The 25,192-nt window shown below is 41.3% G+C and overlaps 3 protein-coding genes and 1 long non-coding RNA gene across 8 annotated transcripts; 2 read left to right on the top strand and 2 right to left on the bottom strand.

The window, feature by feature from the left end:
* Nucleotides 1-614: 614 nt before the first annotated feature.
* Nucleotides 615-5,312, top strand: LOC117839138 (casein kinase 1). 2 transcript variants are annotated; one of them, XM_034719403.2, is made up of 16 exons: nt 615-802; nt 953-1,052; nt 1,169-1,292; nt 1,386-1,426; nt 1,576-1,645; nt 1,737-1,885; nt 2,282-2,377; nt 2,552-2,622; nt 3,213-3,274; nt 3,490-3,553; nt 3,642-3,726; nt 3,807-3,933; nt 4,041-4,117; nt 4,199-4,259; nt 4,344-4,477; nt 4,833-5,312. In XM_034719403.2, the coding sequence occupies exons 3-16, from the start codon at nt 1,217-1,219 to the stop codon at nt 5,160-5,162; spliced, it is 1,443 nt and encodes a 480-aa protein (XP_034575294.1). In that variant the 5' UTR covers nt 615-802; nt 953-1,052; nt 1,169-1,216; the 3' UTR covers nt 5,163-5,312. The 2 variants fall into 2 exon arrangements, with proteins under 2 accessions (XP_034575294.1, XP_034575293.1); XM_034719402.2 differs by having other exon boundaries at nt 616-802; nt 1,166-1,292.
* On the bottom strand, nt 1,444-6,159 carry LOC117839141 (uncharacterized). 4 transcript variants are annotated; one of them, XR_004636797.2, is made up of 4 exons: nt 5,650-6,159; nt 3,942-5,554; nt 1,751-3,863; nt 1,444-1,579 (listed from the first exon to the last, which is right to left on the bottom strand). It is a non-coding gene; the product is annotated as an uncharacterized lncRNA (long non-coding RNA). The 4 variants fall into 4 exon arrangements; XR_004636796.2 differs by having other exon boundaries at nt 1,506-1,833; nt 3,717-3,863; nt 5,650-6,150; XR_004636798.2 differs by having other exon boundaries at nt 1,506-1,830; nt 3,717-3,863; nt 5,650-6,150.
* Nucleotides 6,160-6,902: 743 nt separating this feature from the next.
* On the bottom strand, nt 6,903-10,471 carry LOC117839139 (vacuolar protein sorting-associated protein 2 homolog 3). The gene is made up of 11 exons (XM_034719404.2): nt 10,306-10,471; nt 10,028-10,072; nt 9,454-9,488; nt 9,092-9,142; nt 8,903-9,007; nt 8,750-8,821; nt 8,465-8,536; nt 8,222-8,302; nt 8,055-8,090; nt 7,916-7,971; nt 6,903-7,309 (listed from the first exon to the last, which is right to left on the bottom strand). Exons 1-11 carry the CDS (start codon nt 10,337-10,339, stop codon nt 7,258-7,260), a joined length of 639 nt encoding a protein of 212 aa, XP_034575295.1. The 5' UTR covers nt 10,340-10,471; the 3' UTR covers nt 6,903-7,257.
* Nucleotides 10,472-14,987: 4,516 nt separating this feature from the next.
* Nucleotides 14,988-23,979, top strand: LOC117840520 (probable serine/threonine protein phosphatase 2A regulatory subunit B''delta). The gene is made up of 13 exons (XM_034721033.2): nt 14,988-15,436; nt 17,513-17,761; nt 17,854-17,956; nt 18,034-18,133; nt 19,412-19,517; nt 19,646-19,736; nt 20,832-20,973; nt 21,221-21,368; nt 21,465-21,574; nt 21,984-22,140; nt 22,206-22,331; nt 22,410-22,555; nt 23,134-23,979. The coding sequence occupies exons 1-12, from the start codon at nt 15,284-15,286 to the stop codon at nt 22,548-22,550; spliced, it is 1,626 nt and encodes a 541-aa protein (XP_034576924.1). The 5' UTR covers nt 14,988-15,283; the 3' UTR covers nt 22,551-22,555; nt 23,134-23,979.
* The last annotated feature ends 1,213 nt before the right edge of the window (nt 23,980-25,192 follow it).

Here is a 25,192-nt window from a genome sequence, read left to right as displayed (position 1 = left end):
TAGGTCCGTCGGGGAAAAGAAAACCTCGAGAAATCGAGATTACCAACCTTAGAACTCTGAAACCTCAACCCTATCATTAATCGTTCTTCGGCCCTCGACGGCGGATCCATTATTTCCAGCGTAATTTTGAGCTCCTTGGAATAAAGTCTGGAACAAAAATCTTTCGGAAATTTTGAGCTCCGATCCAGCCCGTGGTTTTCAACTCGTAACACTGACACTACTTGCCGGAGCAATCCCGGACGGCCGGTGACGCGGACACCTTGCTGTGCGACGTAAGCTTGATCAGTGGCCGAGACCATATCCTGGCGTTGGCGGCGGATCACGTCGGCTAGCCGTTTGTAGTATATACGTACGTCGGTGCGTATTTGAGTATTTGCATATATATATGCATAAACCCCCCCTACAAGTTTCCTTTCTAAGACCACCACCCAGAAATCTTCCGTTTCCACGGCCCTTTCTTTAGCTCGCCCGTCTTCCGCGCCACCGCATGCGGCAGCCGGCAGCGGCCCCGTCCCATAGTCCCTCCGTGTCCGCGTCCAACCAGCCTGGAAGTATAATAACCTGGTTTTCCGGGGACCCCGAGCCGAAAAAGGATTCCCACCAACCGCTCGCTTTCCGCACCTTCCCCCACCTCCCGCCCGCCGGCCCGCTCCCTCCCTCCCTCCCTCCCTCCAGTTGCAGGATCGGCATCGATGCGATTCGACCGCGGCCTCGCATCCGGTGCGGAGGTCTGCGATTGGGGGGAGGCTCCGCTTCGCCGCCGGAACCGCTGGGAGTTTCCTGCTGGCTCCTAATCCCAAGTGTATTACGCTCTTCTTGCTCTCCGCGTCTCAGCGCGGCCCTGCTGGCTCCGCCGCTGGGAAACGTGTTGCCGCTGGGAAATGTGGGCATTGGTGATGCTAATGGAAGCTGATTCGGGTTTCGTTTTGTCTGCGATGTCTGCGGTTTTCAGGGAGCGATTTGGTATCTCCCGGCATTACTGTTTGATGGCAGACAGCAGTGCTGCTTCTCTGAGGAGGCATTGTGGCAATAGGCAGCTACGTTTTGTACAGGTAAATCACAGGAATGTTTCTGGCCTGCAAGGGAAATTGGAGGCATTACAATAGAAGAGATTTGTAATGGTTACATTATTTCTTTTCTTTGGTTTGTGTTTCTCTGGGAGCAGCAGCAATCCATTCACAGGAGAAACTAGAACAGATCAAAGAGGAGCCTGATCATGGAGCATGTGATTGGAGGGAAGTATAAGCTTGGGAGGAAGATTGGGAGTGGATCCTTCGGGGAGCTATATCTCGGTACATTTTACGTGTTTTATGTTCAAAATGGTTTGCGTTTTGTTAACCGGGAATCCATTTTTATTCTTCTTAGCTTGGCTTGTCTCGATTCAGGTGTTAATATACAGAATGGAGAGGAAGTGGGAATAAAATTGGTACGTGCACATAAGCCTTATCGTAATGTATATAATCTTTGCATTTAATGTGATATTTCTCTTGTCCGGAATCTGAATATGCCCTTTTAAACTTGGGAGTTGAAATGCTTAGTTCAAAATCTTACAATTTCTCCGGTTTGATCTGTCAGGAACCTGTGAAAACAAAACATCCACAACTACATTACGAATCTAAAGTTTATATGCTATTGCAGGGTGGAAGTAAGTGGATTGTAATTATATGTTTTGGTTACAGTAATCCATGCTCACACCTCCGAATCTCTTATTTATTCACCATTTTTTTGAAATATAGATGGTATCCCACACCTGAAGTGGTACGGTGTCGAGGGGGAGTACAACGTTATGGTGATCGATCTTCTTGGCCCAAGCTTGGAAGACTTGTTTAACTGCTGCAACAGGAAACTTTCAATGAAAACAGTGCTTATGCTTGCTGATCAACTGGTGAGTTTTATTGACTCCATATTGGGTCTTGCGCTGAATCCCAAGAGTTAGGAAGCACGTACAATTATAGAGTTTGATATCAACTAAGAAATTGTTAGGAACCATATGTACAGAATTTTCGTGAGTATTCTGCCATAAATGTTGCCTTATTTTTTGGTTAATTTCAAAGTTTTAGGTCGTAATCAATGGTAGAAATCAAAAGAATTTCACGAACACCATGTAATATTATAAGTGTATTTTGTCCTCAGTTAGCATAATTAGAATGATTATTTAAGTTTATTTTTTTCTGAGTGAGGGAGGAGAGTGAGATTTTTTTTTTGTCATATATGCCTCTTTGGAAGACATGATTTTGTATTTTTGCTGATACTTAACTAAATGGTCCTGCCCTTCTTTTAGATAAACCGAGTGGAATACATGCATTCCAAGGGATTTATTCACCGTGACATCAAGCCAGACAACTTCCTTATGGGCTTAGGCCGAAAAGCTAATCAGGTTTTGCCTTACAACCCATCTCACCCCCACCCCCACCCAAGCGCACACACAATGCTCGTTTTATCTTCTTGTTTTCAGCGTGAACTGAATGCAGTAATGAGTTTCATAAGATTATCCCCAAGATTCTTATTCATCAGTGAGCTAACAATGAGATGTATCCTTTTGATTCTGCAGGTTTATATAATTGATTATGGGCTTGCTAAAAAATACAAGGACCTTCAGACTCATAAACATATCCCCTACAGGTGAAGCATATTAAGTGATAAGGTTTTGACTTGGGATTGAGACTGGATTTTGTCATATCAAGTAGTTCTTCTGATAAACTGCAAGTACATAAGCAAAACTGGGGTGTGAAATTTCTAACTGTCTCTGTACTCACCTCTGTGTTGTCACATCTTCCTACATTTTCTTTCAGAGATACTTCCTAATGGTACACCATTGGGACAATGGACAACCTGACATAGGGTGTATGTGGATCTAATGTAGTTCCAGCCAATGGTGTAGATAGGCACATACACCTGTAAAGGCCATTTTTTTCTTTGCATCGTTTATTACATGTAAACTTCCGAAATAAAACGGTGAATAGCTCAAGTGTGCCTATCCAGTAGTGTCATGATGTTTAGTGTTATCGTACATATTCAAGAATAAATTTTGACACCAAGCTTCAGAGTCTTCTAGTTTTACATTATGCAAATATGTAATGACTTTTCTTGTAACATTTTACAGGCTAGGGTCCTGGGCCCAAATTTAATTGATAGCTTGGACATAAAGATAACTTTTTACGTTTTTTATTAGTTGTTTTTGGGGAAATTTATTAGTTATTTTTTCTGCACAGGGAGAACAAAAATCTGACTGGAACAGCACGTTATGCCAGTGTGAATACCCATCTTGGAATAGGTGAGTACAATAAGTAAACATGGCCTCATGCAGCTCTACTGTGTAGTTGAAAAAAAAAAGTAAACCCAGCCCGTTACCCTTTATCATACACATTTTAATTCGTGGATGCTTGATCATAAAATGAATCTGGGAAAGGAGCGGCTGATATATATCTAGTAAAAGAAAGGGGGAAAACATTGTATTGTGTTTCATATATCTGTATATATTTCACCCAGAACAAAGCAGAAGAGATGATCTGGAGTCTGTTGGCTATCTTCTGCTATATTTTTTAAGAGGAAGGTTTGGCCTGAATCTGTCTACTTTACTATATAACCTATTTTACCAATATTTCAAATGCTTACTTCACATGCTCTATTGTTATGCTTAGCCTCCCATGGCAGGGTCTTAAAGCTGGCACTAAGAAGCAAAAGTATGACAAAATTAGTGAAAAGAAAATGCTTACCTCAGCGGAGGTACTGATTTTTGCCAACATGAAGCTTGTAATTCTGTTATGGTAACTCTTGCATGCATTTGAAAAAATTGTATCAACCAGGTTTTGTGCAAATCTTACCCATCAGAGTTCGTCTCATATTTCCACTATTGTCGCTCCCTGCGATTTGAAGACAGGCCAGATTACTCTTTTCTGAAGAAACTATTTCGTGATGTATTTGTCCGCGAAGGTACGTACCTTCTTTCTTCTGAGTAACTAATGTGGCCAGCTTGTTATTCTCGTCCATTCCAAGATCCATGTTTTAAAACTGGGTCTCATTATTGAGCTATATTGTAGGATACCAATTCGATTATGTATTTGACTGGACTGCACTCAAGTACCCTCAAATGAGTTCAAACAATAAGCTTGTTCAAGTATGTCTCTTTAGCTTTTGATGAGTTACTATTGTCTTTCCATTTCACAAAAGAGAAAATGCCGTTATGTTTTTCATGCAGCAACCAAGTGCAAGAATAGCTGGAGCTGGACCATCTGCCGAGAGAACAGACAAAGCATCAGGTACGTATCCTTGTAGTTGATTGCATTTGGTCCATTGCTATATGAGACACTGATTAATTTGCATAATTAACTTTTTTTTGCCAGTGGGACAAGAGATCCGGGATAGATTCACTGGTGCTGTTGAGGCATTTGCCAGAAGAAATCCAGGCTCTGGTCGCCATGGAGACCATTCCAGGCACAAAAGCCATGCAGATTCCTTTGGAACATCTAACGAAGCAGTAAGTGTCCCATTTAGCTGTGGTAGCTAGTAAACGTGAATGGACATTTACACTATTTTTAAAATGAAAAATATGAAGTCCTGACTCCTGATAATCTTTTCACAGAAACTTGACAGGATGTTCCATACTGTATCGCTTCTAAAGATTAACCCACTATGCTCATCCTCATTTGATTATCACATATAGTTGAGGATGCTAGTCAGCTGAAAGTACTTAGCATACATACTAGATGGACACTATTTTTTGATGTTTACAGAGCATACAAAAATTCTAGCTAGCTGGTACATTTGTTTCTCATTGCAATGCACCAGATTTGATGGAAACAGAAGAACTTACCATGTCTGGCATGTACCAGGTTGCCGACTCGGAGAAATCGCGCTTCTTGTCCCGGGGCGGGAGCTCGTCGAAGATGCCCGCGGGCTCGTCCAGCCGGCCGACCTCCTCGGGGGACTGCAGCGACCAGAACCGCCGGTGGGTCTCGGGCAGCAGCGGCGGCAGCGGGCGTCCGTCCACCGCGCAGAGGCTCCACCACTCGGGCGGCGCCGAGAACAGCAGGTCGTCCCCGCGCTCCCCCGTGGCCCGGGGCGCGGCGCCGGGGAGGGGAGGGGGGGGCTCCGGCTCGCGGAACAACACCACGTTCCGGAGCCTCGAGCGCCTCTCCATCAGCACGAGCCGGAGGAAGTGAACGAACCGGTCAGCCGAGGAATTTCGATATTTGACATCGAATCCGCAGTCCTCACTTATTTTGACCCTCAATTCACGTACCTTTCAAAATAAATATAATCCTCCGACTGCTAATTCTTTTTATTCAAGAAATTCTCTCCACTTTTCTCCATTTTATTTCCTTTTCATTTTCCAGTATTAGTGAATGGATAAGTTAACTCTGCCTTATGTTCCCTACCTATTAGATCACGCCTCCTGACCACGTCTCATTCCCTCTGTGGCTCTCTCCCGTTATCCCGTGCCCCATCTCTCGCTCAAGAATAGAAAAGTCCAGATGTCGCCCAAGAACTCCAATTCATTCCAAAATCCTCAAATTGTCTAGCACCTGATAATGCAATTGGAAGAAATGGGCACCTGTAATAGGATGAAATTGGAACAAATATTCAATTCCAAATCCTCAATCGCCTAGCACGGTGGCACCTGCACATGCAATTGGATCGGATTGGCACCTGAACTCCTTGCTGCACGTGCTTTTGCGGTTGAGCCCGTGCGGCATGCTGCACCACGGCATCAGGAGGAAGCGGGAGATGCAGGAGGCCGTGCCAGATAGCAGCAGAGCGCGGCGCACAGCAGAGCGGTAACGAGCGAAAACGGAAGGGGCAAGGCTAAGGTGCAGCGGAGGGGCCTCGCCGGCGCTTCAGGCGGCGGCAGCATCGCTGGGCAGAGCGAGGAGTGCCGCTAGGTTCAACGAGGAGATAAGGCAAAGGGGGCAAAACAATCATTGCGGTAGGACTGTGAAATAAAAAGAATAAGAAAAGGAAGTGAAATATAGAAAAGGGGAGAGAATCCCTCGTATCGAAAGAATTCGTAGTGGGCATGCGAATTGAGCCTGCGAATTCAGTGTCAAATATCGAAATTTCTTCGGTCAGCCAACAGCGACGGGTTCTTCGAAGTGAGAGGCGGTTTCGAGCATCTCCCTTTCGTTTCCTCGGCACGGTGAACCGTCGGTTGGAACGAATCGGCAAATGGGTGCGAGCCTGCGAGGGTGCAAAGCCTGGAAGAACGCTGCCTGCCATGGAGTCATCACCTTGTTACAAGGCTGCCACGCATATGCTTCCTCCAAACCTCAACTTATGTGTACTATCCTAGGAGAAAATTAAAGGAAAAAACAAGAACTCAAAGAGTATAATGCAATCCTGTTTGACTGCAAGACTTCTACTGTCGTTCGCTTCAGATTCTGCCGGTGCCACTCCGGGAACGGTTTCTGAAGTATTGTCGTTCTTGCAGAATTCCTCATTTGACCATAAATAACAAGAATCAAAAGTGTATAAGCATCCCAATTAATCGTTTAGTCATTCATGAGGTTCCACTGCAAATGTCAAAGCGCAGATTTGTCTCTGCAATGCTATAGGTGGTAAGGTGTTGTCGATTGTCAATAGCGAGCCGATTCAGGTTCGATGTTCGATCGGCCCTATGTTGGTGGGTCACCGGTTTCCAATACCCTAAACATATGACCGAGTTGGCGTTGGGATTATGATAAATAACTTATACTCTGCATGTGAGCTAAACAAACATGTCTTAGATTATAGATAGATTATCACAATTTGCAGGGTAGATTATTACATACAATCTAATAAGCTGCTCTGCCAAGCTTACAGATTATAAGCTGCTTTACTCCAAGGGGAAACAAACAGGCACCAGAAAAAAAACAGAATGATGTCAGGATCACAAAACAAAATGCGAAAAACAGAACGCTGTCATGTAACAAACGATCACAAAACAGACAGGCTATCATGTAAAATAATCGTCATGTAAAATGTTATGACTTTGCCCGATTACACAAACCGTGTATTGTTGCCGTAATGCTCTCTCTTAACTCCGAATCATGTCACCGTTAAGGCAGCACACACAGCCCCATCTTTTGCAAGATAGCAATAGCATGTATGGGAACTGCAGCAACATCGATTCATCAAAAAACTTGGGGCTTGGATCATCTTCCATCCAATATTTACAAAACACAATGTCTTCTAATGTTTAATGAAGATGTGTAATCTAGGTACACCGTACATGGCAGGCAGACTATGTGCATAGGGGGAGGATTGCAAACAGGTGTCGCCTTATGGATTTTTTAGAGCAGCCAGCCTCTTCTCTAGTTCCTCCAATTCCGAACTGCAAATAAGAGAAGCAAAGCACTTTTAGTAATTTTAACTCAACGGGACCACAATGTTTAGTAACAGTAAGCTAATCAGATACATGAAAACCTACATATGCCCAGTCATTTATATGTGCAAAAGTTGACTAGATGTCTCAGCATATATCACAAATTCTGCTCAAAAGTCTGCTTACAATTTCCAACAAATATAGACAAAATATCATGAATACAGTCGAAGTTATTTCCAAGAAACGTTGGCATTCTTCTTCACAGTTCGATTATGAAAGGTATTCGATCTATCAGACCAAAATAATACAGGTAGGGGTGCTCAAGCCGGTTTCTTGTCAAAGATGCAAACAAAGATAAATTAACTAATTTTGGGCGTCCAATGGTTCTTCTCACACCAGTCAACCCACCATTGTACACAATAAAAACAGGGATAGAGAACTTAGAAATATCTTAATCATTTCAATAAACAGCAAAACAACTTTGCCAGCGAGCTTAAATTGTCATCCTGGCTTTTGACCATAGTGATTTCAAGTGGAAAAATATAGCAACCATGGCAATCGGGAAGGGAAGTAGAAAAAAAATAAATAGAACTGTGGGTCAAGGATAGAGCATACCTGTCATCAACCTGAACCTTCTTTCCAGCAATTTTTCCTTTAGGAGCCGAGGACAACTACAAGGAGGGAAAATACATAAGAGGTTTAGATCAAAGGAATGGAATATGCAATGCAATATTGTGTTAGCATCTTCAACTACCTGTGAGGCAATGTCGACACCAATCTCATCCAGAACCTAAAAGACATTGACAAGAAATAGAATGAATAATCCAAAACAGAGTATAGGGCTTAAGGAAGAAATTTGGACAGATAAATATTTCAAATAGATGCTATGTGTTTTGTCTGAAAATAGACATTGGAAGTTACCTGATTAGCAAGTTCTTCAGTCTCTTCCTCAGCCTGATCGTCGTCTAAGACATCATCAATTGAATCAGACATCATCTCATTCTGCACAGTGTATAAGATTAGTCAGTGAATACCCTTAAATGCATTATTGAAATATTAATGTGCAAGCACACATTTATGAGAACTTTCCCAGAAAAACAAAGTGTAAAATCATTTAAAATCGCTAGAAGTTATTCTACTAATCTCTGAAGAAAGTTTGCATACCATCATATCCATTTGAGCTGACTGCTTTTGGAATTCTTGCATTATTTTCGTCTGCTTGGCAGGTGCCATTTGCTGTAAGAAAGCACATATTCAGTGGAACATATTAACTCAATTAAAAGAAATGATTGGCCTAGTTAGATTCAAACACACAAAAATAAGTTATTATTCTGAAAATGGATGTTACAAGTGAAAGATACCCAGTTAGTTTCTGAACGAAATGCGCACATAATTTTTCAAATATGAATATATGAAATGTCTCAGCACATAAGTTCTGTAATATATTACCTTATTCAAAGCTCCCATTGCTTTGCTTGCACTTTGTAAACCAGTAGCCACTGAAGTGTTGGCATGCATTGCCTAAGGACATGTTCACCACCAAAATCAGAAAACTAACCTGACTGCATGTGGAAGAAAGCAAAAGGGAGAACAACATTTCACCTGAGTATGAGTCGCAATCCCCCGAATCTGAGCTCGGTTACCTTGCAAATTAGAAATCTGCTGCCTTAACCTGATCAGCTGCCGGGCTAGAATTTTCGTTGCTGCCTGCGGAAGCAAAGGAAATCATTTGAACTTTGTTATATGACCTAGATCAAAATTACCGAACTGAAACTGATTAAAACTAGAGACCTCATTGCCAGTTTTTGCTGTCCTTTTAATTTCAGCAACTAGCTTCTTCTCCTGTTATTGAAAAAAGAATAGTTTGTAAATCTGCTGTTGTTGCTCAATTCAACTGCATCAACAAAATCGAATAGTAGATACATATAATGGAAAGGCAATGATTGCTAAATTGAGTCTCACATATTTCTAGATCCAATATTATGCAAATATAATTTAAAACAAAAAAAAAACATTAGCCTCCTAAGCATATATTCATCTTAAGATCCCATCAGTTGAACATGAAGTGTGAACATATAAGGAAATTTAGAAATCAGCAAAATATACAAGGATACTTTTATTAATATCCCAGTGATGTGATCGAACTATCATACCTCTTGTTGTAGTGACGCAATATCTCTCTCAATCCCTACAGACAAGACACCTCAGGCATTAAATAACATATGGCTTGCACAGCTCTTAACTTTGTGAAAAAGCTATTGCACAATAGGGTACAGGTAACCACAAACTGATACAGAATATCATTTCCTTCATTTTTTTAACAAAATTTCCTTCATGTTTCATAGTTCAAGTTTACTCTCAACTCTGAAATCCTCAAAGGTAGATTGTTCAAACAAATCAACTCACTGAAAAAAAGGATTAAGGCATTGGGCATTTTGGGTGTACATGTAACGTTAACAATGCTAGAACATCTAATGTCTATAATTTGCACAAAATAAGGGCGCTGAAAGTTTGAAGTTTCAACGCAGCAATTACTGTTGACAGTGAACAATCGAGCACCAGGAACAAGCTTTTTTGCGCAGCTCGCATAATTGTGTTAGATGCAAAGTGAAGTCACTATATGTAGCTCTGGTTGCTCTAAGTAAGCGCACAAAATATAGCGTCAGACAAAACAACAATTCTCATTATATCTGGTATAAGAGCGCAGCTAGAGACGGGACCAATTACCTCGTGTAGCATTCGTCAGGTCTCGCTTGCTGCTCCGCATGACCTCTGCACAACCAGCACCAAAATCAGAGCCCGGAAGTGAGGGGGGACAAGACGCGCCGCGCTAGACATGGGCGCGCGGGTTCGATCCGAGCAGACGGGTCGATTCTTATTAGCGGCGCGCAGCGGCGACCAACCGAAAGCAAGCGCGATCGCGGAGGGGATCGCGGCAGCTGAGGCCGAATTCGATCGAATTCCGGTCGACAAGCAGGGGGAGGGGAGGGGTGGGTGGATCGTACCTCGCGGCGTTGGCTTCTTCGCGAAGGGATTCATGGCTGACTCGCCGCGGTGCGTTCGTCTTCGTCGTCGCCGGGAGGAAGAGCACCGAGGAGGATACCGCGTACGCGTGGGGATGATTTTATTTGTTTTCTTTTTGCCCCGTTTCGTCGTACGCTGGCAGTTGAGGACGCTACTTCCTGGTTCCTGCAAGTAATCACCCTTTGGGTTTTGTTCTTTTTGCAGTTAGGTACCTCGGGCATTAGTAACTGGGTTTTCCTCAAATCTTTACTTTTTGAGTATTGACGCCGGGAAACCATTGCAGCGCCTATGCCAGTAATTCGTTGGCTTCCCATTTTGATCATCGATAAAGGGCCTCTGTCGCAAAATGTGAAAAATAAATAATACAGGGGCTGCTTAATTCCCGTCTTACTAATTTCATTTCGACAGGAGGTAAATGGACCAAGTGGGGGGAGCTAAAGTCGTACTCCTCCCGTCCCGTATTACATACCCTAAATACATACAAACACATATAAATTTAGAAAAATCAAAACAACCTATAGTTTGGGACGAAAGGGTTAGTAGTGATTTGAGGGCACATCGGTGGGGAAAGGATGATTTTTTAGTGTTCTTTAAAGTGATTGTTGTTTATGCACGTTACTCTAGTAAATTACCACACTAAAGGATACGTGTAAAAGGGTACAAGTGTCAACTTGATATTTCCAGATACTACATGTATTCCTTATCGTGGACGTAAACCAACATCAAATATTAAAAGGAGGGAATGATTATGATGGAATAAACACCATAGTAAAGCAAAATGATCATGGAATCCACTTAAAAGTAGAAATTATGGAATCAGAACACTAATCGGAAGCTCACACACCGCTATGCAGACTATTGAAACCGGTTGTTAGCCCTTTTACTTAAGCACAAGGCAATATATAGAAACCTATTATGCTCTCATGCAAAGCATATATACACGGGAGAGGGGGAGAGGGCGGTAGAGGTAGGGTCTGGTTGGTGGTGGAACTTATAAAGTTTGTCATGTGTTTTGGTGGTGCTCCCAATGGCTCAACCATCTTCTCCGACTTTGTGGTGCAGGCAGCATATAGCCAATGTTGTACCTTGGCTCACTTCATGTCGTCGCCTAATGGCCACAGCCAGCAAGCCAAAATAGGACAGAGGCGAAAGTCAATGCTTTCCTTGTGAATGCCTTATGTTCCATGCACTGAGCTTTCAATATAAGAGAACAAGATGGTGGTTGGTCTGGCAACTGCCATGAGGATTCGAAAACTGAAACCCTCCCTGCTCACATGTGTCCACATGTTATATGAGAAAAAAAATGTTAGTATAGTTGTGTTGTACTAGCCTTATAATAGGAGTTATATGTAAGATGGTCAAACATGATGGATATCACCCTAAGGCAAAAATCATATCTTTTGAAGGATGTGCAGTGACATCAATAAAAACAAAAGGAGTCCATCGTCCATTATGACGGCTCCTAAGTTACCAACAATACTAATTATGGGGCTTTGCATGGGATTTAGAGTTTGTACACAGATTTTAGATAAGTTTGGGAAAATGTAGAAGCATAATACTCTACTTTGTATTTTTTGATTATTGTATTACTTTGATATTCAGATGTGACAAGTTGATCGTGGATGTCCTCCTTAATATACAATTGCATGAGATATAGGTAGGTTTTTTTTTTGATACTTGGGTATGACCTTCTTGATGTAGAGAAAAAAAGATGAGAGAGGATGATGCTAGCATGTTTTTCTCTCTTTATTATTAGCACATGCCATATAGTAACCGCACGTATGCTGCAACAATTATACGTGCGGTCACACTTTTGGGCTTTGCTCTCTGAAATTGAACACACATAAGGGTTGTTCTTAGGGGTATTTGGTGATGGAATAGAGTGACATATTGTTTGAAGGAAATTTCTTATTTGGCATTAGAACTGAAAAAAATCCTCCCTTTATCATTCTTTATTTGATATTACTATCACTTCCATTAGTTGCGTCAAGAAAAATCACATCCAAAATTTATAAACTTTTTTAGTGATAGGAAAAATGAAAATAAACCTATTTTGTTTTAAAACACCCGCATGTAACATTATAGTTTTAAAAATAAAATTGACTAACTTACGCTACTTTGAAATTTCCTATAAAATGCACCAAAATACTTTGGGAAAAGTTATGGGACAATAACTAAGTATTCTTCACATGGGATGAGATCGTATATAACACTATTTCTCATTAAAGTTACATAGAGAATTGTGAATTTCTCCTAAAAATTCCCAAATTTCCATTATTCACAATTCTATCTGTATCTTATGATAGAAAAATATTTTATAAATTCTTGCATCCCTAGGAGTAATAATAGTTATTCCCCATTATTCTTGGAAAGTATTTTGGTTTCATAAAAAAATCAAATAATTTTCATAAGCACTCTAATTTCATGAGTTTTGGTTTTCAAACTATAATGGTTGATGTTTGTTTTTAAAGCAAAATCAATTTATCTCCATTTGTTGTATCATTAGAAATTATTTTATGAGTTTTTAAGGTGTTTTGGATGGCATTTTGTCCAACTTAATTGAAGAAAGTGATGGAAATATCAAATAAGGAATGCAGATTAGAACTAGAGGTTATATAAGGGATGAAAAATTTTCGAGACCAAGAAAGCAATTGAGTCATTTTTTGATATCAAATAAAGAATTTTCTCCATTATTTGCCATCATAAATAGTAACCTCACACAAATTTTTTCTTTCTGTCTTAATTATTTAAATTTATATCTATATTGTACTGGCTCTACCCACATAAGATATTATATAGAATTTCAATGATAAACTAGAAGAATCACATTAATATTGTATGTTGCTCCCTTTTAAATCCACTAATCATTTTATATTTATGCTTACCTCGATTGGCGCATAACACAATAGCGTTTAAAAGGAGTCATTCCTTTGGTTCCAAATTATCGGTGACTATGAAATATATCTTGATAGTATATTTATTGGTATTGTAGATATTAACATATTCTTATACAAATGTGATCAAAATTAGATGAGTTTGACTTAAAACAAAGCTAGAGTTACCCTAATTTGTAAATTGTAACTAAGGAAGTAATAATCAAAATTTGACAAAGTGTAGAATAAAATAATGTCAAACTTGTTCTGACTTATCTTTGTCTTAACCATGCTTTCACTAAAATGGTATAAATAAGTATTATGTAACATTCTTTTCCCTCTTAATAACTTAACAAATATGTTACAACAGTCTTATTTGGTAACATGTTAAAGTTATCCTTGACAACATAGAACAACAAGCAAAAACATTTAAATGCTACCAACACACAACAACACATGAAAAAGCCAATACAGCTACGTACTAGCCGCTTTTGATTTAGTAACATCGTGATACAAAGATGTAAAAATGATCATCAACAATATCATACATATCCACGAAGCAATATTATACATATCCTCGAAACTTAATAACACAACTTAATAGTCTCAAATAAATACATATATCAAGTGTTGTGGGACTCGGTTGCTCAATATACTTATAACCATCTCTTGATTCATTTTGGACACCGGCACTCGGCGGGGGTTTGCTTGCAAATTGAAATAAGCAACACTTTGGATGCCATTGACCCCGTTTGGAACCGTGGTCGCAGTGTGGTGCGACGGGAGAACGCGGAGAATCCCGCCAAACGGGTCGCGGCGACCGCGCGGCGTTGCCCCACGAGAGACTCTCTCCCACCGCAGCTTGCCTAGGATCAAAATGCATTATTCCTCCCGCGGTACAAGAAATCGTCCCTGCGTTTCCACTGCTACTCTTCCTCTTCCTTCCGTCGACCTCTCCCTCACGCTAGGGTTCCGCGCCACCCCTCTCATGCCGCCGTCCTCTCCGAGGCCAAATGGCTCCCCTACCGTAGATCCAGGTGTGCAACGCTCGTGGTGGGCGGCGGCGTGGCACGGCGGGTCAGGTGGAGGGCGACGGCGCGGCGCGGAGTAGGCGTGCCACTGCAGGCGGGCGGGCGGCGTGGTGCAGAGCAAAGGAGGCCGGCGGCCGGCCAGAGCAGCAGAGCAAAGGAAGTGGGCGGCCGACTAGAGCAAATTAAAGCAGAGCAATAGAGCATAACAAGCAGCAGAGGAGAGACAACAGCGGCTACGTGGGAAGGAAGATGCAGCAAATACAATTTGCTTGTGAGGTTATTTGATGCAATTGCCTCCGTTTTGTATGGGTGATTAATTGTTGTAGTCTATTTTGGGATGAACTAATGGGTAGTATTTGAAGTGGTGTAAAACACTACTGCTGATTGTTTTGGCTAGTTCAATGACTTGGAATGTATTTTACTACTATTTTATCAAAATTTGTATTTGACAAATTTCAAAATTATTGTCAAAATCATCTTCTGCTCGTACTCATGAATCAAATGAGTTATCATCACCCGCATGAGCATACGGGTCATTTTACACCCAGAACAGTATAAATAATTAGGGTTGCCAAACTTATAGCTTACCTCACCAGCAGATTCTAAATTCTCAATAAATTTAGATTCTCACACAATCGAATTCTCATGTAAGCCCAAACAAACGAGACTATTAGCCATTAGGCAGTAGCCGGTTAGCCCAAACCGAAAGTGCTATCTTAAAGTGCCATCCGAAAGACAATTCTATTTTGCCCTCCGCTGTTATATCGACGCCCACCATTACCACGCCACCGTCTTCCCGTCTCCCCCCATCTTCACCTCCTCTCGCTCGGCTGCTTCTTGCCTAGGGTTTCGCCTGCTCCCGCCCTCGCCTCCGGCCGCCACCTCAGATCCCACCGCCGCTGGCACCCGATCCTCCTCCGTCGCTTACCGCCGATCCCGCCGAGCTCCGATTCGCGCCCTCCCTCCCCGCCGGAACAGCGTCCGGACGCGCGGGGGCAGATCTGGGTTTTGGTGGTCCGCTTGGTGCATGAGAAGGCCGCTAGGGTTTGGGAGTAATGGAGGTGGAGCCTGCGAGGAGGGACGCGGCGGCGCTGGACCCGGAGCTGCTGCAGCTCCCGGAGCTTGCGCCGGGCGCGCTCCGTGAGAATTCCATCATAGCTGATGCGCTCTACTCGCAGTGGCTCGTGCTACCCGAGACGGCCAAGCTGGTATCCCTTCTACGCGCCCTATTGCCTTCCTCGCTCGCTGTTTTGGGTTTGATGCTTGATTGGCTTGGTTTGTGCTTAAATTTCGCGTGGACTACGTGATCTTGGGCTCAGACTCATTAGAAATGTCGTTCGTGATGCTTTGGTTGGCATCCTTGGTGCTGCGGCGCGTACTGGTTAGATTAGTACTTCGAATCGTATTTATGAGCTTGTGTCTTCGATTCAAGTATGATGATGGAGTTTGGTAGATCAAAGTGTATGGTCTGTTTATTGGCTCGGTTTGTCTTTGTTCCTAGATAATTCTGTACGTCTATGGTCTTGTTCTTCAACTCACCAAGGTGAATTGCAGTCTAGCTGAGCAGCATGGCTATAGCATTTGTCTGTGCCAAATGTACATATCCGTGAGTCTTCATCTGGTAGTCTCTGTGCCAACAGGTTGGCTTTGGTTGTTGTAAACTTGGCACTCTGCAGATGTTGGATCTGTATTATAGTGAGCGTGGGAGGTGCCCTTTCTTAGTATCATATTTTATCTGAATTAGTTATTTTGTCAGTTTGATGACAACTGTAGAAGCCTGCCTCATATGCATAACATGCCCGATAGTTCTATGATTCCATTGGAGTCCAAGTCTCAAACCTTTAGTTTGCTGGATGCATATCTGTTTTATCGATTTTTTTCCTAATAAGGAGCTTTTAATGCCACATTGAATTATTTGGGCAACCCATGGCTAGGATTCTGGTAGTGATCTTTAGCCTCAGTGAATTATTTTATTGTTTTTCTACACTACTGTTACTTTTTGAATTTGATCATAACTTGATGCCGGTAGCATGTACCATGTTTGTAGGAGATATGTGGCATATACAGTGACCTTAGTGTTGCTGAAGCTGTGTTTCATGTCACAACACTGATATTGGAACTAGCATGGTGCACTCAAAGCTGGTTCTAGTCTGTCTCCTTATGTTATTTTCATTGCTGTATTAGTTGATGGGTTTGAACGAGTGTCTGGTTGACGGTTTATGGTTGATACTGGTGAGTGTAAGATTTATGAGCAAATTATATGTGTTATGCAAATGTGTACGCTCTTGATGCCATACCTGAGGTGCTACAAGCTCAGGATGGCAGCTATGCCTGTCTTCAGTTTGAGTAAGGTTGTGCTGTCCATCAGTTTTGCAAGGGACTTATGGTGGGTCCTCCGATGCATGGATTTGAATTTTTCATGGACTTGGAGTTTTGGACTTGAGGGTTTCTCTTTGCAATAGCATTATGGTAGGGGCATACAGAAAATTTCAAGTTTGGTGTGCTGTATTTTGACTTTTCAACAGTGATGCTGGTTTTGATTCTTATCTCATTTCTGGTCTGTGTCAGTACCTTTCAGTGAATAACTGCATTTATTTATATTTGATGCTGAGTGTAATGGTTTTCTAGTTGATAGTTTACACTGTCGCTTCGATTGTCCTCAAGTCCTCCTTAGTAGCTTAGTTTATGAATGCCTGTGTACCTTATTATTGTTTCATTTCATAGTAGTGTCTATTGGCACCGTGCTGATAGACCATACATCAAGCACTGGTGCTACCACTACAGTAATTTCTTTATGCAATAGCATTTCCTGTTATGGAAGCTGTAAATATAGATATATTGCAAGTTATAACAATTTCTGTGGCCTAGCATGTTCTTTGTCCTTCAATAATTCTGTTTACCCATAAGATCTTTTCCATGAGGAACCAATGATGGCCAATTGCGGATTGAAGTGGATGGGGGTTTAAGCTTGAATGGATTTAATAAATGTACCCTACCTAGGGGTGAAAATGAAAAGCCTTATGGTGTTGTCTACAGCTTTAGACTTTATGAGGATAGTGTTACATCTTTGTTTGATGATGCTATAATGTTCTGTTTTCATTGTGAGCACTGCCAATGTTAGTGCTGTACTTGCACATCTATTGCATTTTCTTATGTGATTGTCAAGATATCTTCTCCAGCAACCGCTTGATCTTCTGTAAACTTATATTATTGTATATTTTTGAGTTTTTCTTTATTTTTATGTGAATGATCCATTGTTTCTTATCCGTTCCATGTACCACTAGGTAAAGTCTTTGATTGAGGATGCAAAAGCTGGTGCTACGCTTAATGTTGCTGGAACCTCTGCTAGCGCAAATGCTGCTTCAAGTAGTTCTCTACCATCAATGTTTCCTGCTGGTAGTGCTCCTCCACTTTCTCCTAGGAGCACTTCTGGTTCTCCCCGTGTTATGAGACGAGGATCTGGTGCTGGACCATCGTCCTTGGGTTCTCCATTAAAATTAGTTAGTGAACCAGTGAGAGAAGTTATACCTCAGGTACTTTGCACTTGCCTTGAAATTATTGAAGTTTTTGTTTCTACATTCATTGTTTAAAGCGTCAAATTTTGTTGGATCAATATGTTTTGTAGTTTTACTTCAAGCACGGGCGTCCTCCTCCGAAAGACTTGAAGGAGCAGTGCTTATCTAGAATAGATCACCTGTTTTTTGGTGGGGAGGGGCTTCAGATTCAAGGTGAATATGGTCTCACAGCTTGGTTTTTGGCATTGAAATGAATTCTGAAGCTCATATGCCTTATTTGTCCACACCAGAATTCAGATCGGTCACAAAGGACATATGCAAACTCCCTTCGTTCTTCTCCAGTGTTCTTTTCAAGAAAATTGATGTTGCGTGCACTGGAACCGTCTCAAGGTATGATGTTCGACATCTGAACACAAGTTCTTTAGTGATGCCCGTCTAAAGATCCAGTTGGGGAATTGTAGTTTCTTTCAGATGTCAGGACAGTGTCCCTTTATGTTATTTCAGTTCTTTCTTCTTTGGCGTCTTGGTTCCTTTTCCCTGTCCTTGAAGCTTGTAAACATGCTGACTTCTACTTGGTTACAATCATGTATGTTGGTGCCTTTTACCTCTTCTGTCACTTCAGGACATATATTATTCTTAGCTTATGCTACAACTCTAAATTGGTCTTCAGCATTTTAGTTGGACATTTCATTTTTAAGATAACAATGTTGCTATCTTGCGATGAAACCAACATTTAACATTTTTTGGTCAGTTAAGTCTTTTGTAGATGCAAGTGCTTTAAGTTGAAGTCTTCTATCCTGTTTGGCTAGTACCTGGACTGCTGAGCATGAGACTTCAAGGTTCTGTGATAGGTCACATTAATGACTTTGGAACCTGGCTGCCTTTTGGTTGAAGGATGCATCCATATGCATATTTGGCAGCAAAGGAATTATATGGGCTAGGTTACAAGGTCTAGCAAAGTTGCCAACACAAAACATTGAGAAATGCAAAGAAAGTGAGAACAGTAGATCTGGCGGACTAAGAAATTAGAATCTGCTAAAGTGGTTTTGCTATCCTGATTTTGCTGGGAACCACTGATGCTAGTTTTTCTTGAGTTCGTCCATACCTGTAGTGGTAGATCATACCTTAGGCACTGATTTGGAAGCTTTTGGGTTGGAGGCTTCTTGATTCAGCATTCACGCTGTAAAGGAAGTGTTGTAGCTTCTAGCTTGCCTTTCCTCTACTAGTGTGTCAGATCTTGTAACATGCACCATTGCTCTGATAGTAAGATTTGACATCACTCAGCTTCTGCATTGTTTCATAGTTTTTTAATTACTAGCAGGGAATGTGATGTCATGTTTAGTAATGTTCTCTTTACCATGCTAGAACATGTGATTAGGGATGCAAATGGTTCAATTAACCCACGAGTTCATTTGATCTATAGATTCAAGCAAAAAGGGGGGGGGGGGGGGAAAGAGAAATAGCTATTAGGAGGATGCAGAGTTTAATAGGAAAGGGTGGGGTTTGAGTTGATTTTCATCAAACTTACATGTCTACACGCAATGGTTTCTATTAGTGATTCTATGTAAATGGCTTCCTGTTTTATCCCTCATACTGGTTATTCCGCTTAACATTGGTAATTGCATTTCAGATTTAAATTTGGTAATCTGACTCCATTTCTGAACGCAGGGATGCATTTGTTGAATACTGGATCAATGATAATAAGATTACAATGGATATGGCTAGCCAAATATTTGAAATATTAAGAAAGCCAGGTTACAACTATCTCACTCAGGTCAGCATTGTTTTCCTCCGACTGTTCTCAGTGTTAACACAGGAATAGATGACTCTAGCTGAAGAGATTTAGTTCTGTATGACTTCTTTTATACTGATGGGAAAAATTATGTTCTCTAATATGTGCAGGATGACTTCAAGCCTGTCCTAAAAGAACTCCTGGCAACTCACCCTGGCTTAGAGTTCTTACAAGGGACCCCAGAGTTTCAGGAGAGATATGGTAATTCCTTCTATCCGAGGGAGCTGCAGAATTAATTATTTACTCCAATTTATACTCCTTCCATTTGGAATTAGAGGGTGCCATTTTTTTTTGCTCAGACAAATGGCATGTCATGATTTACTGTATTTGCCCTCGCCTAGTGTTAAGTGGGCATGCCCTGATAGCCTTTGTTGACTCCTGGTTTCTATCGTAGTTAATGCAGCTTGCATGGAAGTGTGCATGGCTGGGCACCAATTGTGGCTTGAGTTAGAACTGCATGCCTGCTTACTCATGACTGCCTGGGAATAGCAACATGTTAATGGGTCACACATGCATGGACTTAACTAGGGTATTCCTGTACATTTCTGCACCGGGGAAAGCATGCACCCTCTATTCCTGTACAGCTAAACATTTTTTTCGAGAACACGCAGGAGAGCTATGTATCTTTGTATTAAGAAGAAAAGAGTTTTACAACGCGGGCCTGCTGGCACTCGCTTTCCTGAACAGCTAAACAAAAAACGTGTCCTGGTAAAAGAAAACGGAGGGAGTACTTCATAGACGTGCTGCTTTCCATTGCTTTTTTTTTTCTGTTCCTTGATAAATGCACATGTGAAAATTAGTAACAGGCAAGCCCTGTACCTGATGGTATAATGGCATCCTTGCATAGTTGCATTGTTAGGTGTTCAAAACTGATTGGCCTTTTGTTATGCTTAATAAATATGATTTTGTGGCTGCGCATATGTTTTTGCAACAAGCTTGTTATGTCATGAAAACATTGACTCTTCTTCTCCTTTTTTGAATAAACAGCATTGGCACTTCTCGTCAACACTAATAATATGATGCCTTATTAATTCAATAAGTTCAGCCTGATAACCTTCTTGCCATAGAGATTATGGGCAATGATAGCACTCCTGATTTAAATTCTTTCCCTTAACGATTGGAAAATGCTGGTAGGAAAAAAAGTGTTGGTTGCTTGAAGTCTGGAGTGTTACCAATCGTTACTAAAAACAACTTGATACCCATTATGATAACATAAGATTTTCTGAATATTTTGAACTGTTGCTAATGTTTGCTGTATCATGTTCATTTATAACCATTTCTTGATGTTTTCTTCAGCGGAGACTGTAATATACAGAGTCTTTTACTCCATCAATAGATCTGGAAATGGCCATCTGACTCTGAGAGAGCTCAAACGTGGAAATTTAATTGCCGCCCTTCAGCAATTAGATGAGGAAGAAGATATCAACAAAGTGTTGAGGTAATTAATCTATGAGTCGTTAACAAATTGCTAGTGTCCATTTGTATGTGTACGCCCATGAGTTCTGAGAAGAGCAGAGGTTTTCGTTGCACTCACGATCCAGTTTCTTCCATGCATTTTTGTACCTTACATGTACTTCTATTAGTTATTGTGTGGATTACAATTGTTGATGCTCTTCACATAGTACAATAATATTCTTGCATGACGTTTCCCAATGGTGATAATGTTGGGTTATGTTTTTACGCAGATACTTCTCATATGAGCACTTCTATGTGATCTACTGCAAATTTTGGGAGCTGGATACAGATCATGATTTCTTGATTGATAAGGAAAACCTTATCAGATATGGAAATCATTCATTGACCTATAGAATAGTTGATAGAATTTTTACACAGGTTAGTCCATCCTGTTGTTGCATTCAGAATTTAGCCATTGTTTACCAAAGTGTTATGCTTTGTGTACTTATATTTGGCTATTTTACTGCTACTTAGATCCCAAGGAAATTCACAAGCATGACAGAAGGAAAGATGGGTTATGAAGACTTTGTTTACTTTATATTATCAGAGGAAGACAAATCATCTGAGCCTAGCCTTGAATACTGGTAACTGTGTTCTGAATAGACTTGTATGTGCATTTTGGGAATTGTTCCTATTGCCTTAATTTGTGATATAAGGTCATTTCAACTTACAGTCTTAATGTGTGGTGGAGGTGCGTGCACCCTGTTTACCAAAGCCAGGACACCAAACATATTTCATATTTTCATGTCAAGGGCCTATTAAAACTTCATAATTGATGTTGATCTGATGGACCCCTGCTTTTTTTCATAATCTTGACAAATGTAGTAAAGGCAACAATGGAAGTTATTGTATCTTTTAACTTCTGGACGAGGGCATTATATGTTCATACCGCATATACTTTTAAGTTGCAACCTTTGTATCTTTGCTGCAGTGTAGTGTATTACTCAGATTTTAGTTGTATGTTTATTGAAATATGTGAAACAATTTTTACAGGTTTAAGTGCATTGATCTTGATGGTAATGGTATTTTAACTTCCAATGAAATGCAATTTTTCTATGAGGAGCAATTGCACCGTATGGAGTGCATGGCACAGGAGCCTGTGCTTTTTGAGGACATATTATGCCAGATGATTGACATGATTGGACCAGAGGTAGATTCTCACACATAATCATAAAGCATTTTAACGGGATTTGATAAAGCTTTCCCTTTGTACAGAATGAGAGCTATTTTACACTACGGGACTTAAAACGGTGTAAACTCTCAGGAAATATATTCAATATTCTTTTCAATCTGAACAAGTTCATGGCATTTGAAACTCGTGATCCGTTCCTCATTCGCCAGGTGATTATAACCCTTCATAAAGTTTTAGATTCACTGCTCAAATATCAACTTAAATAATTGGATACTGATTAATTGCAGGAACGTGAAAACCCAACTCTAACTGAGTGGGATCGGTTCGCCCATAGAGAGTATATTAGGTTGTCCATGGAAGAAGATGGTGAAGATGCTTCAAATGGAAGTGGGGATGTTTGGGATGAATCACTTGAAGCTCCATTCTGAATTGCGTAAGTGTTTCTACTTGATATTGTTTGATCAATTTAGTAACACAACATGATAGTTTGATAAGATAGCTATATGAATTGTGGAAGAGACCATGAATTTTTAAAAAAAGTAGGATACACCCTTGTCTCATGCATACAAGATGTGGGCAAGATTTCTATAGTCAATGGCTCTGCTCGCTTGAGCTATTGCTGCGGCTGCAGCTGCATCCTACCTATACAAAAGTACTGTAGCATTGAACTAAAAGTGGCAGCAACAGCCGCAGCAGTAGCTGAAACAAACACGCTGAATGGAGGGAATGTTATCTTATTTTTCTCTACGATTAAACCTTGCTTGACCTGTTCATTTCCTCCACGTGGCATGAAAGTACGCTTTAGACATCACATACTATCAACTTTAAGATCACGACTGACAAAAGAAATTTGGCAGTTTAAAACCAGAACTGACACCCAATGACTGGCTGACACCTTGGTTTCTGGTGTTTCGTTTTTTTTCAAACTATGATAGCAAAGTTGAACCTCTCTGCTGATACTTGCGGTCATGGTCGTACTAGCTTTTATAATTTCAATTTTCCGATTAACAGGTCTTGCTGCTGGAATTTGGTTGAACATGGGTGAATTTGGTTGAACAGCAGAAGAATTGTAAAGTTGGTGGCTACCCTGTGGATGCCATTGGAGGCTCACAGCAGATTCAGTAACACCAAAAACTACTTACAGGTTTTACTGTGCAGGTCTGATTCAATATTTGTCAGTTGTCCTGTTGTGCAAACATTTTTGCTTGGCTGGAAAAGTGGGGAGGGAGGTTGATAGGCGCGTCCTGCAGTGTCAAGGCAACAACCTCAACAGTCGCAAATGATACTAAAAGGAAGGACCCTTCCTGGTCGACTAGTTCCATTTGTGTTCTGATTGGTCCTTAAGGGGGGGTGTATGTTAATTCAATTGCTGTGCGCAAATTTTGGAGCTGAACTGTTAATGTTTGGCTGCCATTTTCTTTATTAATCTTTGGAAGCGCGAGCTAGCAATTCCATCAGTGACTTCGATCGTGGTATGTAGCTTTCAGGTTCTGCTTTCTCATCAGCATGTTGTTTTGTAGTTCTTGGTTTATTGCCGTTCGAACATTTTGGGAGAAAGCTCAGAGACCTCAGGGCTTGGATACTGTTGTCATTTGTAACATTACCGAGAAGCCGTGGATTTGGGTGCATAGTATTTTTTTAACGAAAAGGTAGATAACATTGGCAATCCAATTTTTTAAGGTGTAAATTTGGAGAATGTTCGAGATTGCAGTACTGTCTGTCAGGTTGGTTCGTTTTCTTGGCAATTATTTGCCGTTTGCATTTCGAGCTACCTTGCTGTGTTGGAACTTTATACCAATGTGCATGTGTACTATTTGCTGTCACTTTCTTTTATAGAAAAGATGTTTTCTTGCAATATTTCCTTATCTTTTTGTCGGCCATTTTTTGTCATTGTCATGATTAAGAGCATATCCAGCAGCTCGTCTGTCTATACCCTATTACAGTACTACAGACTTATAGCATGTACGGTGCTGCTACCAAAACAGTTTGTCCCTAAATAAATGGGCTGCTTCTTCCAGTCTCATCCTAAAACGTCGTCAGCCTTCAACCCTCCATTGCCTTGCTGCCCCTAGATTGGAGCACTGAGCGCGGTAGCTCCTTTGCCCGTGCAGATCCGCAAGATCGGTTGCTTGCCTTGTCTATGAGGATGCCGCTTGAGCTCGGCTCTCCTGATGGTGAGGTACCTAAAAATCTCACTTCCAAAGCCTTAAATAGAGTTTAAACCCGAGCCTTCTACCCTGGTAGTCGAACTGTTGGGCTAAATGGTGGTTTGATGAGGTTGGTTCGACGACATGTATAGGAGGCTTGACATCTTCACACCTCTTGGGCCCACGTGTGAGCCGAAGTCATAAACTCGACTTCACCGGGTGAACCATTCTTTTATTTCTTCCTCTCCAAGCCAAAGAACAAGTCATGCAACATGAACCTTAGAGTTTCTCCACGTTCCCTCATCTGCTAGCTCAAGGAATCATGATCAGAACCAAGGAGCTCCATCAATATTATCTTCACATCTTCATCTTCATCAGGCACCATGGATGGAGTATGCACAAGGATACCCCGCTACACCAACTTGTGCCCTTGCTTATATTGTGCTTGATCTTACTTGATGAGCCACTATCGCTCACAATTTACTCATCATCATTCTCAACCTAGAAAGAACAGCAAACCCTAGTACTCTCACCCCCACTTTCCATCACAAGGACAATAGGAGTAGTATCTCTTTGTAGCACCATGAAATTAGATAACCAAACTACCTTAGAATCAAGCCTTGCTCCAAACAAGACACGTGAAGACACAAGGCCGAATTGATAATGACTCTATCAAGGACACGTGAAGACGCGAAGGAAATCCTACTGGAAAGGATCAACGGCTCAGTCGGTGAATCACCAATCCATTGCACCAGGTCAATCGGTGCATGAAGATCAGCAATAGGACCAAGGCAAGTGCAACTATACGTACACACCAAACCATCCGGTGATATGCATTTGTGATGCATTGGATCAGTCGCGTGCCCGTGGCGATGAAGCTCAGTGTCTATGGAAGCGAAGCGTGCGACACCAACTCGGTGTCA

The sequence above is a fragment of the Setaria viridis genome, chromosome 9, assembly GCF_005286985.2.
Source record: "Setaria viridis chromosome 9, Setaria_viridis_v4.0, whole genome shotgun sequence".
Lineage (NCBI taxonomy): Eukaryota > Viridiplantae > Streptophyta > Magnoliopsida > Poales > Poaceae > Setaria > Setaria viridis.
This window is presented reverse-complemented; position numbering and strand designations above follow the sequence as displayed.